Source organism: Sceloporus occidentalis, unplaced genomic scaffold (assembly GCF_023333645.1).
Source record: "Sceloporus occidentalis isolate IW3139 unplaced genomic scaffold, rSceOcc1.0.p SCAF_2, whole genome shotgun sequence".
In the NCBI taxonomy this organism is placed as follows: domain Eukaryota; kingdom Metazoa; phylum Chordata; class Lepidosauria; order Squamata; family Phrynosomatidae; genus Sceloporus; species Sceloporus occidentalis.
In genome coordinates, this window is record NW_028316982.1 from 121324815 (window position 1) to 121342816 (window position 18002).

Genomic DNA, 18002 nt, shown 5'->3' on the forward strand with positions numbered 1-18002 from the left:
AGTATTAGAGGGATACAACCAGTGTGGAGTGTAATCGTCTACCTGGTCACCTATAGTTTTGAGGTGACTTGTGAGGGGATTGACCTGTCACCCTCCCCCCCTTGTTCCAAGTTGCTTGGGTTCATGTGATTTTTCCATTAATAATAATAATAATAATAATAATAATTTGTTTTATTTGTATACCGCTATTCCAAAGATCATAGCGGTGAACAGCAAGTAAGCTAATTAGCAAGTAAGCTAATTTGCCCCCAACAGTCTGGGTACTCATTTTAGCGACCTCGGAAGGATGCAAGCCTGAGTCGAACTTGGGCCCTTTTGCTGGTCTTGAACTCGCAACCTTGTGGCTTTGAGTGAATGGCTGCAGTACAGGCATTTAACCACTGTGCCACCAAGTTTCAGTCCATTCCATGGCTGCCACAGAAATCAAGGCAGGTGCAAAGGAAGGATGGAGGTATGTGCTCTTCTACCAGCCTGTTCACTCGATGGAAGTCCTTTTCACATATGGCATGTAAGCAACTACTTAAGTATGATGCTGTTTTAAAATGTGAAAAGCTTTCTCTCCCTTTTGTTTTTAGAAAAACCATATGTCAAGTGCATGAAACCCGAAAGCAGGTATGATCCATGCAGAGAACTGCTCTTCCAAGAATCATGACTCAGAAAGTAAAAGCCATTATGAGACACCAGCCCTCTCTGAATTACAAAGGATAATATGGAACAGAGGAGGATCCGACAATCATGTGGACCAAGTTTGGCCAAACATCTACCTTGGAGATGCGTAAGGGACTGGAAGAATTACTTCCTGTTAGTCACTTGCCAAAAAGGAAGCAGCAGGGAACAAAACTGGGGGGGGGGGGGAGGTGTCTTTCCAAAGATTTTTAAAATATGTCCCTTTGTCAAGAGGTTCTAAAGGCGATATCATATTGGAGGGGTTGGGATTTTAAGGCACTTTACAGATCGCCCAAAAGGGCGGTCTGAAAAGTGCCATCATTTGCGGCGCGGAGGAGCCCCAGCGGCCAAACCGCGTGACTCCTCCGCGCCGCAAAAAAGAAGCTGCAAAATGCACGCTAATGATGTCCGCTAAGTCAAGATGGCGGCGCCCGTGCGGATTGGGCCTAAATATTGTATTTGGGACCTTTCCTCTCACATGTGGTTTGAGATTCTCACTACCGTCTAAAACAGGATTTGGGAGGAAATACACACCTCCCTTATGCTATTTGTAGGCCAAATGTTTTCAGGTAGGGGATACTGAGCCAACATGGTGTAGTGGTTTGAGTGTTAGGACCTTATCACACTAGGGGAATCCTGCTAAGAAATGGGATTTAAAGTAGAAAACCCTTTTTAATTTCAGAAGGTTCCAAAAGTAAAAAGGTGTCATTTTTGTCCTCTTTATGTTTGCTTTATTTTCATGTTATTTCAGGTTTGCAGAAATGCCATGTGATAAACCTCCCACATTTGTGGGTTTTTTTTTCTACTTTGAATCTGATTTAAATCCCGTTTCTGAGCTAGTGTGATAAGGTCCTTCAACTAGGACCTTGGAGACCAGGGTTCAAATCCCCATTTGGCCCTGGGAACTCCCTGCGTGACCTTGGGCAAATCACACTCTCACTTTCAGAGGAAGGCAAAGGCAAACCCCCTCTGACCAAATCATGCCAAGGAAACCCAGCAATAGGTTTTCCTTCAGGTTACCACAAATTGAAAACAACTTGATGGCACACAACAACAGCAGCGAGGCGACACTGAGAGGCCAGTGAGTACAAAAGCAACCTTGGAGGCCACATACATTACACAACCACAATTTATTTACTCACCACTTTAGAAGCAAGGAGTAATACAGTTGCTTCTCCGTTTGCATGGACTTCATATCCGCAACCCTCCCTTACCCGCGAGGAGCAAACGGAGGGGATTAAAATGGAGCATGCGCCCAAGGCGTGTGCCCGCAGCCACTCTCAGGCACAGGCATCCATTCAAACCTGTGGGGCTTGAATATGTGCAAATTTCCATTTTTGCAGGAGGGTCCAGAACAGAACCCTTGTGAAAACAGAGGGCTGATTGTATATGAAAGATGGATTTTCCCCCCAGAGACTTAGCCACAGGTAGCTAAGCCACACGTGGTTGATATTATTTTGAAGAAAAAACTAGACAGTACTCAAAGTGCTCCAGCCTTAACAATACCCAACAAACACAATTTTCCTAGTCTCATAAATATTTTAGGAAATGAACAGTTCAACTTTGTGCTGCCGTTCAGGTCTTCATATCTTTCCCCTTCTTCCAATGACTTCTTCCAATGATTCCTTTCTGTTTTTCAGGATGTTGTTTCTGAAACACACACACAAAATAAGAAATCATGAAACACAATTGGAAAGAAAATCACTTCACATTCACAACAAAATCAAAACACCTAGAACATCCCTTGTTATATATAACTCTGGGCAGTACTTAAGTTCAAATGTTGCTCCACACTGGATGCAAGAGTGATCTCTCTGTCCTTTTGGTTGTTCTACTGTGTGGTAGCAACAGCTACACTTTTTTAGCTTTTCCTTTTCCCTGATTCAAAGGGTTGCAGCTGAATAGCACTTATACAAGGGTTATTCATTATTTGGGCCAGGTGTTAATTCCGTTGGCTGTTCTACCTCTTCTTTGGAAGAGAAACAGTTGCTACAGCATCAGCATTACAATGATAAGCCATTTTAAATGCACTTTTTCAAAGTAATAAACAATCATAATGTAGTTGTTTATGTAAGAGTTTGTTTGCATGATCAATTATATATATTTATGTAATATAAAGATCCTTCTGTCTTTTTAAATTTATTTTTAAAACTTCAGATGCTGAAATTAATAATGAGGCACTTACATGGCTGTATGATTGATCAAGTGGAACTGTAGTATTTTTAATCCCATTTAGACAGAGCATAATTAATATTGCACTGAAACCCTCTTTTAACTCCGCACAAAAATACATGCTACTTAGTTTCATAGTACTCACTGCTTTGCAGAACTGCTTTAACAGCAGTAATTATATTCCCTAGAAATAAATACATTTCTTTTACAACTGTAAAAATATCTTAATGTACTATTCTCTATTTCTGGAACTAATATGTTTAATGTTAGTTATATTACAAACAAAATACTGTATATACTCAGGTATAAGTCTAGAAATTTAAGTCAAAAAATTGACCCCAAAAAACTGGGTCGACTTATCCATACGTCATATCAAAATCCATAATTTTGGCCCCAAAACCTGCCCTTGACTTATACATGAGGTTGATTTATAGTCAAGTATATACAGTAACCCTTGATTTTATGAATTTTGTTTCACTATGTGCAAGCCTCCTTCGGATTTACTCCCTTTCTGCTTGGCTGTGAGAGAGAGGGCTAGTGAGGGAGCAGTGTTGCTCACCATTCTCCACCATTAAAGCTGAATGTTTCTTCCTTGATTCTTGAAACACTGAGCAGGAACTACAATTAATCCAGCTTCTGAGAAAGCTGACAGAGTAAGAAAGATTCCGGGAAACCATTAGTATGATGTGGGGAAAGCGTAGTCCTCCAAACGTCATTGGACTGCAGCTAGCCAACATTCCCAATAGGGAGGGATAGCAGGAGTTGTAGTACTAACAATATCTGGATGGCTGCAGATTCCCATCCCTGTTGTAATCCAAGGAAAACAGAAACCGCTACTGAATCAAAAAGTGGCTGGGAATCTTTGTAAACACTGTGGCCGGAGATGGAGCAGTTTCTACAGAGCCATACTCCAGAAGACACATGAGGAGCCCTTGTGGGTTTCAGCCAGTGCTAAGAACTGGAACAGGGGGTGAGTTGGTTTGGAGCGGGGGGGGGGGGGTAAATTGCCACTATTCTCCCCAAGGCCCTCTTGAGAGGTCTGTTAAATAAATCCATTTCAGTCATGGAGCCTAAGCAGTGATCTTCATTATCTTTTGACAGGTGGGCAGCTAGGAGTAAAGCAGTCCTTCAGAGCCTTGGCATTACTCACATCCTCAATGCAGCAGATGGACCATACAATATCAACACCGGAGCCCGCTATTACAGAGACATGCCAGTGCAGTACTATGGGGTCCAAGCATTTGATGACAACTCATTTGATATAAGCATCTTTTTTTATGACGCTGCCGATTTCATACGCAAGGCCTTAAATACTGGAGAAGGTAACAGGGACATTTGGGGGGCGGGGGGGTCTGGAACGGAACCCTTGCAAAAAAGTAGGGCTGACTGTATATGAAAGATTGTTTTCCCAGAGACTTAGCTGCAGATAGCCAGAATCGCTTCATTGGCTCAAAGACCCACCTAGGCCAGGATTCTGCCAAACAGCTTGTGGGCATTACATATTCTCTGTATGAAATCTTGGACACATGGTTGAACCCTTATTCTGTTTTATGCAGATGGGGCATAAATGAACTCATCAACAATGAAAGGACTCCTCAACCTGTCTAATCACTGCTGATTCTACAAACTGTTTTTGGAAGCTTGGGAGCAGATCAAATACACTTGGGGCAGGGCAAGATATTTAGGAGGTGCAATTTGCCATTGGGGGTGACATTTTGGTGGGGTATCAGAGGCAGGGAAATCTGGTCTACCAAGGCCCAGTTTAGGACAAAAACAGCCCCCAATCCTTAGAAGTTGCCCCATTGCTGGACTAACTAAAGAGAGGACAACAAAACAAGAGGGGAACAGTCAGGTAGCCCTAATTATCTGTCTCTACCATATGCTATATTTCAGAGAAAATAACTGGCAAAACTACCTCTGAGTATTCCTTGCTTAAGAAAGCTCTATGAAAAATTCATAGTGTCACCATGCTGTTTTCTAATCTTTTTATTTTATTTTATTTGAAACCACATTTTAAATATGTTTGTGTTTCAATTTCTAGCATGTTTTTAAAAATGGTAATATATAATTATTTTTTAACTTTTGTATATTGGTGCTTTAGCTGTATCCTTTTAAATTTTTGTAAGCCACTTTGTATTCCATTTGGGAGAAAGGCAGGCAGTTTTTTCATTGTTTTTTCCAGCTGTGCCCCTATTTACATATAGGAGGCCGCCATTCCCAGCGGGACAGCACCGCACGGGGAGAGCCACGACTTGTGGCCACGCTCTCCCCGGCTCAGGCAGCCCCAGAGGCCCATGCATGGGCTGCCTGAGCCAGGATTGGAAGCTTGGGAGCAGCTTCCGTCCCACTGCTCGGGACTACATGTCTCAGCAGTCATCAATAGGCAGAAGTGTCTCCCAATTGAATGGCATCATCCCTTGGTGCCTTCTGGGATTGGCTGGGAGGCAGGTCCTCCACCCTATCCCAGCCTCCCATTGGCTAGCAGGCCTATTTAAGGCCACGTGGTGCTCAGGACAGCACCGTTTTCAGCTCGTTTCACCCAATCACCCTCCCTCTGTTTAGAGCGGTGTTGCTGTCCCAACTTCAGGAGCCGTCGCAAAGGTCTAGGATCTGGTGGGTGTGGTTTACAGAACTGCCTAGGGCTGGATCGGGAGTCCAATGGGGACACAGGGGTGCTGTGAGCAATGCGGTGTTGCCATTATGGAGGCAACATCGATACAGCATCCCCCATTGACAAGGGATGGAAATGCGGACATTCGCATATGTGAAGATGCGATCAATCGCATGATTGGTTACTGAAACAGATGGGCAATTAACCAGTCTATCCCTTTGTCATCCCGAAGCTTGGCCATGATCAAGCACGTGGGTTCATCCATCAATCAGGGGTTGAGGGATGACAGATCCAGACCTCATGCTTTGTAGCCAACCATACATTATGGTTGCTTGTTATAGTTGTGTTAAATAAAATTGTGGCCTTTTTCTTCCCAATTGCTGAGTGTTGTGCTTATTTTGCAGCGGCTCCCTTCCAAGGCAAACAATGGCACAAGGAGGTGGGGTTCTCTTTTCAGCGTATACTCACTTGTGGTCTCTCTGCTATGTACTAAAATTCCTGCCTATACTGGGCTAAAATCCAACAATCTGCAAGACAAGTTTCAATTCCACATGCTTACATTCCCCTCAGCAAGTTCTGTCTAGTTGGTATGGAGGATTCCTCCAATGCTTTGGAACAAATTTAGTGGCATGCAGGAAACTGCAAGGGGCTGTGGATTTCACTGGCCCATAGCATCTATTCTGCTGATGGAAAAGCTCTGTTGATGTCATCCATAGCTGCACTGCACACACTTCTCTAAATTTATACATAGAGCAGCATCTTGTTAGTGATGTATGTATTGTATATATCTCTTTTCAGATGGGGCTTATCCCAGAAATCTTTACCACATCCCCATAAGATAGATCATATTGTCTGGGAATGCCATGCAAATGCAGCCAGGGCTTATCCCATCACTACTATATATATCTTTATTTATCCTATAGATATATTGGGTCTTTTGCCAAACTAGAATGTCTAATTTTGTACATTGCATGTTGATTCAGGACTGCTCTCATCTTTCTTTTCAGGAAAGGTGTTTGTCCACTGTGCTATGGGATTAAGCCGCTCAGCAACTTTAGTGTTGGCCTATTTGATGATCCATGAAAACCTGACTCTTGTGGAGGCTTTAAAATCAGTGGATTCACACAGAGGCATCTGCCCAAATACAGGGTTCCTCAGCCAGCTCCGAGCCCTGGACATCAAATTAAATAATGAGAAGAGAGGCATCTCAGCATTTTGAGAGAAAGTTTGTTAACAAAAATTGCAAAAATAAAATGCCAGTGCAGCAACACTCCACACCAACCAACTGGAACCTGAAGCAAGCCTCATGTTTGTGTATCCCCATTCATTCAGCCTCCAAACTTTTCCAAGCTAATTCCTGATTTCCCGAGCCTTGTATGAATGTGTTTGTGTTATTGACTTGCTGTGTGATTTTCCCCCAATAAAAGAAACATTTAATTATAAGAATTCTGCCTATGCAAGATTCCTTGGATACTTCTTTCTCTTAGTATACAAAAGGGAGATCTTCTTGAGGGTTATTTGTGATCTAACCCGCTCTGAGCTTAAGTAAAATTCTCCTTTATTTATTTTGAAGTAAAAAAGCAGCTTCATTTATATACTGCTTCATCCCGAAGTAGCAGTGTCTAAGCGGTTTACAACTGTAAGCTAATTGCCCCCAACAAGCTGGGTACGCATTTCAGCGACCTCAAAAGGATGCAAGCCAGAGTCAAGCTTGAGCCATTTTTCTGCTATCGTACTCGCAACCTTATGATTTTGAGTGACTGGCTGCAGTACAGGCATTTAACCACTGCACTACCAGGGCTCCTGGTGCTTTAAATTGTGAACTGTTTAATTGTTATGGGGGGGGGGGGTTTACTGGGATCTAGGATTGTACAGTTTTAATTTGTAAGACGCCCTTGTTGTCTCAGACAGAGAGGTGGGATATAAATAATTTTTAAATTATTTTTATTATTTACTTCATTGATGTTTTGGCTACAGAGCTATTTAATATCTCCTTGTGCAACTGATTCTCCCCCACCACAATAAATCTTTTGAGATTTAGAGCACACTGCCATGGCCTAGTAGTGGGCAGGGATGGGGGAGGGTGTCCAGGCAGAATTCATCTACAGTTCAACAGCTGTAAGAAAAGGAGAAATATCATTCTTCTGGACTGTAGCAATGTAGAGGAGATCTGGGAGGATGACATCTTTTCTCAACCCTGGCTAAGCAGTAATGATGAATACAGAACAGTGCTATTGAAAGAGCATTGCATTAACCAAACTCCCATTAATGCAAAATGTTGGGCAAAGCCACTTCAGTGATGGGACAACGACAGGACAATGACGGGATCTGTACAACATTGTCTGAAAGCCTTTCATGTGATTATGGTCAATCACGCTTTCTAGACAGGATAATGATAGGATAAGCATAACGTCGTATGAAAATCATCTCACGATCGCTCTACAAGAACAGGAAAAGGACTGGACAAGGATGTTTCATCCCCCATTTAATAATCTCCTCAGTATAGCCAAACTATCTGGGCACATTCATAGCTCCAAATGGCAATGCTCATTTTATTAATTTACGCTTACACACACATGACTTTTCTGATTTCATGTGTTCAGCATCAGGGCATGAAAGACAAGCTTTTTTTTTATTCCTATATTCATGATGGTTTCAGAATTTCAGAGGGATGGACTGGATGGCCCTTGTGGTCTCTTCCAACTCTATGATTCTATGATTCTAAGTGAATGGTGGGAGTTTTCAAAGAAAGTGAGAGCTTCCTTTTGTTTTGTGATCTGAAACCATAGAGCTCCTGACACAAGGTGTACTAGTTTGCAAAACAGACTAGAGGCAAAATAATAGAATCATAGGACCTTATCACACGGGTGAAATCAGGCAAAATCAGAGGTTTAAACAGCGATTAACATGCAAATGCAACATCACAATTAAGATTTTCACACGACATCACTATTAAACAGGCAATAATCAGGCAATAAACAGCAACAAATCACTCACAGGGAGATTCCAAAAATACTGTTTATTCATGAAGTCAAAGGCTTTGATGGCCAGCATCCATATTTTTTTTGCGGGTTTTTCGGGCTATGTGTCCATGTTCTAGAAGAGCTTATTCCTGACGTTTCGCCAGCATCTGTGGCTGGCATCTTCAGACAGCCTGAAATTCTGAGGTGGAATCTCTTTTTCTACTTTCATGAGCTTACCATTATGGTTTAAGATCCAGCAATGGAAACTGGGTAAACTATCTGAAGAGAAGACAAAAAGGGACAGGAACTCAAGCAGAAATGGCACCTTGATGACCTAGAGGAGACCAAGCTGAAATTCTGACACTGCAGCATCTGGCAGATTGTCTGACCTATGGCTCAAAGGATTGGAGCGCTCTGGCTGCTAAACCACCACCTGGATTATGGCACTGGTTGATTTCCAGCAATCAAAACTGGCTCTGGGCTCTTACTCGTCTAATGTTTTACTTTTTGCTTTATGTGTCACAGGACATACGTGCTTAATATAAATGGCTTGACCAGCCACCCAGTCAAAATTGTTCTCTCAGCCTCTTGGGTAGAGGCTCAGACTAGAGGAAAAGCCATTTTGCATTTTAGGAGCATGGCCCTTGAGTACATTGCACATAGGTAGGCCACAATCCTACCTATGCTGGAAGCAGCCAGCATGGTGTAATAGTTTGAATGTTGGAATATGACTCTGATAGACCGAGGTTCACATTTCCATTCTTCCATGAAGCCCACTGGGTGACTTTGAGCAAGTCACATTCTCTCAGCTTCAGAGGAAGGCCATGGCAAACCCAAGTCTGAACATATCTTGCCAAGAATACCCCATGATAGGTATCAGAAATTATTTGAAGGTGCACAGCAAGACAGCAGTCCAATCAAAAAGGCACACACATGTACATATAATGTATCTTTCATTTGGGCAAATCAACCAAACAGACTTCTTCCACTGAAATCAATGGAACCAGGTATGCTTAATTTTGACTGGATTGTGCTCATAAATCAGTTTAGCAATAACAAGGTGTACCCTTTTTAAATTGTCTAATTGACTTCCGCAGGTATCTAAAGGTACATTCTGATGGAAAATTGTTTTCACCTTCTCAAATTAATGGTAGCAGTCCAAATTTACTGCTGGGTCTTGTCCAGCTCCTATTCTTTTTAATAGGTTTTGCATCAGAATAATTTCCTCCTATAAATTCTTAGTTTCTAGCACCTGTGTCAATTAGCATATATGAAAAATGGCCACGCTATGCTAGGTACAGCTCATGAATAAAAAGAAACAGGTTCTTTCCTGCAAACATACCCTTAACTAAGTTGCTTTACAGTACAAAGTTTTAAAATTGATCATCATGCCCAGAACCTAATGCACAGTGTAGGTAAACAACATAAAATAACTATAGCACCATGCAATCCCCTTTTAGAGATTAATTTCAATACAATAGAGTTCTCAGCTTTACATTAGTAATCGCATTCTTCACCATGAACAGCTTCTTCATTCTGGAAATTACTTTGGGGGGGGGAAACCCTCTTGTTTATTGTACTACTTTTTTCTTTTCTTTTTCAAAGGAAATACTTTGAATGAAATCCATCTGGTCAGGGAAATGTGTTATCATTTGATGGAGAACATGAGAAAATAGGTAAGGTGCAATGGTAAACTCCACCAGCAGATGTCAGTATAAATCTAGAGCTCATTAGAGGAACAAATACATGGTCTGTTTGTTTTACCTAAGGTTGGAATCAAATTCAAGTACTGTAAGAACTGAATGTATACCTTCAGAAATGGAGGAACTAGCCATTGTGTGAGCTAAATGCAGTTCTGTGGTTGCATATGTCCCTCAAGTCTGCTTTTACCTCAACATGCCCTAGACTTTGAGATTGTAGGGTGCAAAGCTCCTGTGCACTCATTAACTAGATAGATAGATAGATAGATGATAGATAGCAATCTGGAAGTGCCTGATCTCCAGCCCTACCTATGCTTAGAATGCTTCATTTGACCACTTCCGGTCTTATTTAGTTTATACTTTTGTAGGCCTCCAGAAAATAGTCTCCAAAGTGTTCAAGATGTGCAGAATTAATATAAAATATATGCTGCCTTTTCTAACATCTCTAAATCCCCCAAATAATTACTCCCTTCAGTTGACCTATCTCAGCATCTACGTCACTGTAACTGGCCACTATAAGCACCAAAATTCCAGGATGGACCAACACAACTGAGGTTCCTACACCATTATAGCACTATGATTCCACTTTAATTGCCAATATCATATGGAATTGAGGGGCCAGCAGTTTAGGGAAGGGCATTTAAAATTCTGGTGTCTCTGACCAAACAACAAACCCCAGAAATCCATAAGATGTTGCCATGGAATCATTGTGCTACAACTCTGTAGTGTGAAATGACCCTTATGCAGTTGTATGTAGATAGGATGTCAATGAGCTCATTAATAATGATGTTAGCAACTGCAGGCATTTTGCTTTCTCTCAAGGGGCTTGCTCACGGATTGTCTGGCAACAAGGCTAAAACAGACATCATGCTCTACATTGTGGCATAAGGCAGTTACTGCACATTATTCCCACATCCAAAAGAAATTTAAAGGTTCTTTCAACATTGGTGATCATCGTATTGGCACTCTTCTTTGACATAGTACTATCTGCTCATTATCTGCACCTGACTGCTCCAGGGCTTTGTGAGATGATGTTCTTGCCACAAACATGGCATTGGAAAGACTGCAGTCTTAGATGTACAAACCTGCCCTCTCTTTGATGCATTCCTCTCTTGCCTTTGTTCTTAATGAAATGCATGATTGCTGTGAAAGAATCTCTTTTTTACCATCCCAGTTTTTGTTAGAATAAGCAAGCCTTGCAGTCTCCCAAATTGCTATTCCGCACCACTATCTGGATAATTGTTCAGATCAGAAACATGCAGATGTTACTGTTTTAGACTAAAGCTGCCCAACCAGCATAATAATTTTGGTCAAGGATTCTGGGGACTGTAGTCTAAAATAACTTTCCTCAAACACTGAGGCTGACCCTAACAGTGTATCGGCCATGTTGACTGTGCTGAAGCCAGTACATAGCCGAGGATCCTTTCAGATTTGGGCTTCTCTCCGCTGCTGCCCCAGCTGCCTTTCATGCTGAAATGTTTGGAAGTCCGCAAGGAGAACACAGATCATGGTTTATAATTAACACAATTAAAAATAGCAATTGAATAAACTGGATGCAGCAAACAGGGCAGTGAGGCTGTTGTGTAACCAACTACTAGCCCAGAAGGAAACGCCAGAAGAGTATCATCTTCTAAAACAGTCAAGGACTGTCAACAGGGAGCAGCTCCCCCAAAAGGCAAGTACCTTTAAGCTTGATGATGGATATCCACTGAATTGAGTGCATGAGTTGGGCAGCTCAATGTTTATTTGCGTGAGCAGTTCAACAACTGCTTCTGAAAGCCATGTTGCATCCTGTTGTTGTTGTTGTTGTTGTTGTTGTTGTTGTTGTTGGGGACAGGTGTAAAGTTCTAAGGGAGGGACTGCCAGTTCTTCCCACTTTGGATGTACAAAGTACAGTGATCTGGCTATAAGGATACCTGACCATGTGGAGGAGACCCAAGGCAGGCTATTTAAAGAGTACTGTTTACTTATACATGGAAAGAGAAAGAGAGCAAAGAATGTTGATGAGCTGAGATTTATGTATTTCCTTCTCTACAATAAAACTGGACCAACAATTTTGCATACCTTTCAGTTCCCAATTTTAGTAATGGTTACAACGCACATGTATACTTGGCAAATCACGGAAGAAATCATGAGTGTAGTTCTGTTTCACATCAGGCAAAAGGGCTGAAAACCATTTCTACAAACTTGAAAAGCAAAGCTGTAAAATGGTTTCCTAACGGCAACCATGGAGGCTGTTGTTGTTGATGATGTTGTTGCCACCTTGGCTGCATTCTATGGAATCCTGGGATTTGTAGTTTCATGACATGTTTTGAATTCTCTTCCAGAACATTTTTGTGCCTCACCAAATGACAAATCACACGATTTTGTAGGATGCAACCATGGCAGTTAAAGTGGAATCACAGTGCTATAATTATATACTGCAGAAGAGACCCTGTGCTGCTACAATGTCAGAGAAAGGTAGGGAAGGCAAGAGGCCGCCATTGGGTGAGCAGCTCAGATCCTGGAGGTGGGCAGAGAAGGAGTGAAAATAGTGAAAGGTCAGGAAAGGACAAAGAAAGGATTTATGTCCTGAGAGGTGGGAAAAGAGGTGGTGCTCAGGAAAAGAAGGTTGCAGCAGAAGCTGCACATCCAGAAGAATGCAGATATGAGGAATAAAGCTAGAGTTACGAATTCAAGAGACGAAAAAGAGGAGAAAGAGAAAGACTGGAGCAGAGAGTCCATAGCACTGCAGGCATGAGTACAGATGATGTTCACCTGTTGATTTGAAATGTCACATAGTTTACCACAGTCTTTTAGTATGACGTGAGTTTCAGCACCAGCCATTTTTGGTTGTAAATGTTTTTGAACATTTTGAGATTTTTGTACTTGAGCTTTCGCAGGCCCGCTCCTTAAATGTGGCTGTTTATTCTGAATTTAAATATCACAGTTTGACACCCAACTTTTGACATTTTTAGCACTGAGATTTGTAAAGGCAGCTTTCCTGCATGCAAAGCTGACATTTAAGAATCCAAAGGAGAATCATCTCCACCAGTTTGCTTCAGATCTAGATGTTTCTGTGTCTGTGCATGTATGTAGACTTGGAGGGGGGGGATTGAGAGACAGAGAATTTGAAAAGCTGTATCTCACGGTGACTATACAGGGACAATGTCCCTTGCTGTGAAGCTGAATACATGTCTAGTTAGAAGAAAGCTTAATATGACTTCAGTCTGCAGAACTTTTGGGGAAGAAATGTTCTCTTTTGTAAGCCTGCAAATCCTGTTTTAGGTATGCTGTGGATGTAAACTGACTAAAAATACACAGCGCAGACTAATTTCTGGTAACCTTACCATTGTATTCTGTGTACACTGATACAAGCACCTCAGATTCTCCTTCTTCACTGAGTTAATTAAAACAGTTCTCTTTAGTAAAACATACTAGGGTTTAAAAAGTCACCGTCTGACTACTTAATGCTCCCTGTCTTCGTAAAATGTGGTTTTATTCACCTTGCTTCCACCAAAACATTTGAAAGTTTCAGGGCTGAGCTTTTAGAGTGTGCTGGTGATTTTCCTTTTCCAATTCACAGTTTATTTACAGATACACGTTGAACAGGATATAGCAGGCAGACATCCAAGCAGCTGCTCACCAAACAAAAGCAAGCAGCCCCTCTCTGATTTCTTTCTCCAAGTGAGCTGGACCAAGCTGAACATGGTTTTTATCTTCCTTCAATATTTTTGAACGGAAAGCTATTTCCTTCAGCCCAGACAAAAGTCATTTCAAATTGCAGCTGTTAGCTCTTACCAGCCACCAATGACCTCTTCATCAGGGAAATTATTATTTTTAAAAGCTGCTTGAGTGAAAGTAACTTCACATATCCAAAATGTAACATTTCAACAGAACTACATTTCTCAGCAATTCACAAGATAGATTTAATGGATCTCACAAGCAAAGTAGCAAACATTCAGGCTCCCTGTCTCCATTGATGACTTTAGGATTTGATAAAAGACCTTACTACTACTGCTTTCCCTCTCACAGCTCAAAATGGCACTCACCATGGACCACCCAGTTCCATAGGCTTGAGTGTGGCAATGCCACACCAGCACTCCCTTTCTTCCCCATAGCTCATGGACACTTTTCATTAGCATTGCTTAAATAAATAGTACACATGTATTGAAGACCTGGAGGAAACACTAATTGTATGCAAGAGACACCAGGTCAGCTCACTGAACTGTCAGGGATAAACAATTTGTACGCATATAGGTCTGGGGAAGAATCAGAGATTGCATACCATCCAACATTTCACATATTAAAACTGGAGCATAAAGGGCCAAGCAACATCAGAGTGTGATCAAATTGGCAAAAGGTTTTAGTGGGAAAAGTTGAACATGAGTCAACAGTGTGATGTGGCAGCTAACAAGGCCAAAGCGATTTTAGGCTGCATCAATAGAAGTATAGTGTCTAGATCCAGCGAAGTAATAGTGCCACTCTATTCTGCTTTGGTCAGGCCCCACCTGGAATACTGTGTCCAGTTCTGGGCACCACAATTAAAAAAGGACATTGAGAAACTGGAGCATGTCCAAAGGAGAGTGACTAAAATGGTGAAAGGTCTGGAAACCATGTCCTATGAGGAATGACTTAGGGAGCTGGGGATGTTTAGCCTGGAGAAGAGAAGGTTAAGAGGTGATATGATAGCCCTGTTTAAATATTTGAAAGGATGTCATATTGAGGAGGGAGCAAGCTTGTTTTCTGCTGCTCCAGAGACTAGGACCCGGAGCAATGGATGCAAGCTGCAGGAAAAGAGATTCTACCTCAACATTAGGAGGAACTTCCTGACAGTAAGGGCTGTTCGACAGTGGAACAAACTCCCTTGAAGTGTAGTGGAGTCTTCTTCCTTGGAGGTCTTCAAACAGAGGCTAGATGGCCATCTGTCGGGGATGCTTTGATTGTGATTTCCTGCATGGCAGGGGGTTGGACTGGATGGCCCTTGCGGTCTCTTCCAACTCTATGATTCTGTGATTCAATGATTCTATGAGTTTATCTCATTGCCTTTGCTCCCGCAGTAGACATGGGATGTAACTTTAAGAAAGTGAATTTTATCACATTTTCCCATCGCTGGGAAGTATGCAGCCCATATGCAACCCAGGCTTCTGCTGCAGCTTATCAAGAACGGGAAAATCCAGTGATGGGGAAATGCGGTAAGATCTGTCTACTGGGAAGAGCAAGATTCTGCCCCTTTCTCTCCTCTCTCTCCTGCTGTGTTAACTGAGAGCAAACTACCATTGCACTTTGAAGTAAGCTGAGGACAAAGAGGAGAAATGATAGGAGGAGGGAGAAAACAGTTGAAAAAGTGGGATTACAGAGGTTTAATTAGGACTCTCTCTGCTACATCAAAACAACTGGAGGATATATGTTTAGAAATATTACTTTATTGGACTGCAACCCCCAAATCCTGCAGATAGCATGGACATTGACCATTATGGCTGGAGAGGGGAAGACTTTTTTAAGCTATGAGAAGGAAATCCCAAAATTGTCATCTCAGCATCAAACCCACATGCATGGCAATTCTAGATGTTAACAATAAGAAATAGAATGGCTGTAAGGTTATGCAGAATATCTCACTCTCAAAAACTGCAATGAGCAAATCAGAGAACAAGGCTTTTAAGAAGGCTTCTATCTTAGCACCTCTCATTTAAGTGGTATCTGGGAGTGCCTCAAGTTTAGTATCGTTGATATATCTCGAGGCACCTGCTGATGTCCCATGGAATTGCTGTGTTTCTCCAGATTTTCAAGCAGATGACCAATCTTAAGGCAAGCAGAAACAGATGTACAGAAAGTCTGATTGTTGTATGTAAAGTGGCTTTACATACTAGACATTCATCTCCACCCATTATCAGCTGATGGCAGGTTTCTGTGGTTTAGCATAACCATGTCTGTCTATGTTTTGTGCTTCTGCAATGTCCGTGTAGAAAACTGGCAGAAGCAAGGGGAAAAGGGAGAGGGACTGTGAATGCATGCACTTTATAGAGCAAAACAGGGAGTAGATGCCAGTGTTGCATCTCATGAGCTATCTTGTTGTACAAGCCTTGGCAGCAGTGGCTCAGAGCCAGTGGGGAAAAACACTTTCTGGAGTTGGCAGTGAGCCTCCCACAAGCCTGAACAGCTATGTGAGAAACTCTCCATGTCTGCTGTAGGTAGGGCCATGTGAGCTGTAAGCTCTACCATGAATGGTAGCAATTGCTGCAGATACTGGGCACGTTTTGCCACATGCTTGACTCTTGAGACATGTTCTACCCACCCACCACACACACACAAATTTCCTCATTGGCATATTGCCTATTTAGCAGGGTTTTACCCATATGTTGGACCCATGGCACTCGGGCCTGTTCCTATCATCATTTGATGACAAAACTTGTCTCCCAACCTTTGTTATCCTATCCCTATGACATCACAAGAACTATGATATCACATGGGTTTCCTCAGACTCTGATTTTGGCCTTAAAATCTCAGGAAGTGAGATGGTGCTGACTAAATTGCCCAGTAGGAATATCCAAGGGGAAATAGAATTACAGCGGACCCTTCTTATATGCTTGGGTTTGGTTCCAAGATCCCCCGTGGATAACAAAATCCATTGATGCTCAACTCCCATTAAATATAATGACATAGCAAAATGGTGTCCCTTATAAAAAATGGAAAATCAAGGTATGAGATTTGAAATTTATACTTTTTTGTAACATTTTCAAACTGTGGATGCTTGAATCCGTGTATAAAAAAGCCGTGTATAAGAAGGGCCAACTGTACTACCTTCCATCTTGCATTCATATCTCCATATGTTCCTCCAAGCTGGCTTTTAGAGTTGCCAGACTGAAAACTGGGCTCTTGCATCTTTAATGGTTGTATGGAAGAGGGAACTTCAGCAAGTGTTGCGTCTTACCTGGTTGTGCGATAAGCAACAGCTGTTGAAAATCCCTCTTCTACACAACCATTAAAAGTACAGGAGCCTCTCTACATTTTATTCTTGCAGCTCCAGTTATCACCAAGGACCTTACTGCTATTAATTATATAGCTATATAGCAATGTGTAGAAATGAAATCATATTTAAGACCAAAAACTAAAAGGCTTGCTGATAAAAACGACTAGTGGATAAAAAATCAGTGGCAAGCCGCACAACAGGTTAAAACCTGTCTAAACAAAAGTGAAATGGACCTCTCTAGAAGGGAATTCATATGTCTAGGACCAGCCACAGAGATGAAAGGCCTTTTCTTATTCTGGGTCAAGTAAAAGAACTCGATCAAGTTAAAAACAAGGGCAGAGAGGAAAAAAACAAGGGGGTGTGCTGCACAGTCTAAAAATCTATGAGAAGAAATGAAAAGTGTGTTCAGGGAATGAATCAAAAGATCAGGTCACTTTGAGAACTCTGTTTGTCAACTACAGAATGGACTTCAACCTTCACTGAATTTGGGGGAGTTACAGTGAAAGGATGGATGAAAGTAAACAGAGTGAAGGCAGTTTTATTACCAGTTTTGCACTCATGCCTAATATTTATATATTTCAAAATTCCACAGCCTCTTATATACACCCTTTCAGGATTCATAACAAAGATGTAGGATAGGTTATTATTCGCCTATTGCACATAGGATACAGAGGCGGAAGGAGAATGACATTCCTAAGACTCCCTCCAAAGTTTATTACGGATGTGAGATTTTTCACCAAGAATCTTGAACCATTACCCTGCACTATGTTATATCAGCTGAAGTGCTGGATTTCACCTAGGGAGCATAACATTGGCAGGATAGCGTGAGCACTAAGCGGGGGAATTTATCACAGCTCCAGCCAAGACCCAAAGTAAAGCTTCTCTTTATGATGGATTTACAGGCTTTTATATTTTCCCTTAAGCTAGAAAACCTCACTCTT

At 41.8% G+C, this 18002-nt stretch overlaps 2 protein-coding genes across 4 annotated transcripts in view; both read left to right on the plus strand.

Annotated features, from left to right (window-relative positions):
- The first annotated feature begins 579 nt into the window (after window positions 1-579).
- Window positions 580-6874, plus strand: LOC149318942 (dual specificity protein phosphatase 13B-like). Its single transcript, XM_089510753.1, has 3 exons — window positions 580-775; window positions 3940-4160; window positions 6457-6874. Exons 1-3 carry the CDS (start codon window positions 615-617, stop codon window positions 6666-6668), a joined length of 594 nt encoding a protein of 197 aa, XP_089366879.1. The 5' UTR covers window positions 580-614; the 3' UTR covers window positions 6669-6874.
- A 4675-nt stretch (window positions 6875-11549) lies between these two features.
- Window positions 11550-18002, plus strand: part of LOC149318943 (dual specificity protein phosphatase 13B-like) — a 32516-nt gene continuing 26063 nt past the window's right edge. Inside the window, exons 1-2 of one of the 3 annotated variants that reach the window (XM_089510750.1) lie at window positions 11550-11787; window positions 12440-12572. Coding sequence is in view for 1 of the 3 variants with exons in the window: in XM_089510748.1 (XP_089366874.1) it covers window positions 12883-12917 (35 nt within the window). In the remaining 2 variants the exon portion in view is untranslated. Of the gene's footprint in view, window positions 11788-12439; window positions 12573-12830; window positions 12918-18002 lie in introns of those variants that run through there. The other 2 variants (XM_089510749.1, XM_089510748.1) reach the window with 2 other exon arrangements.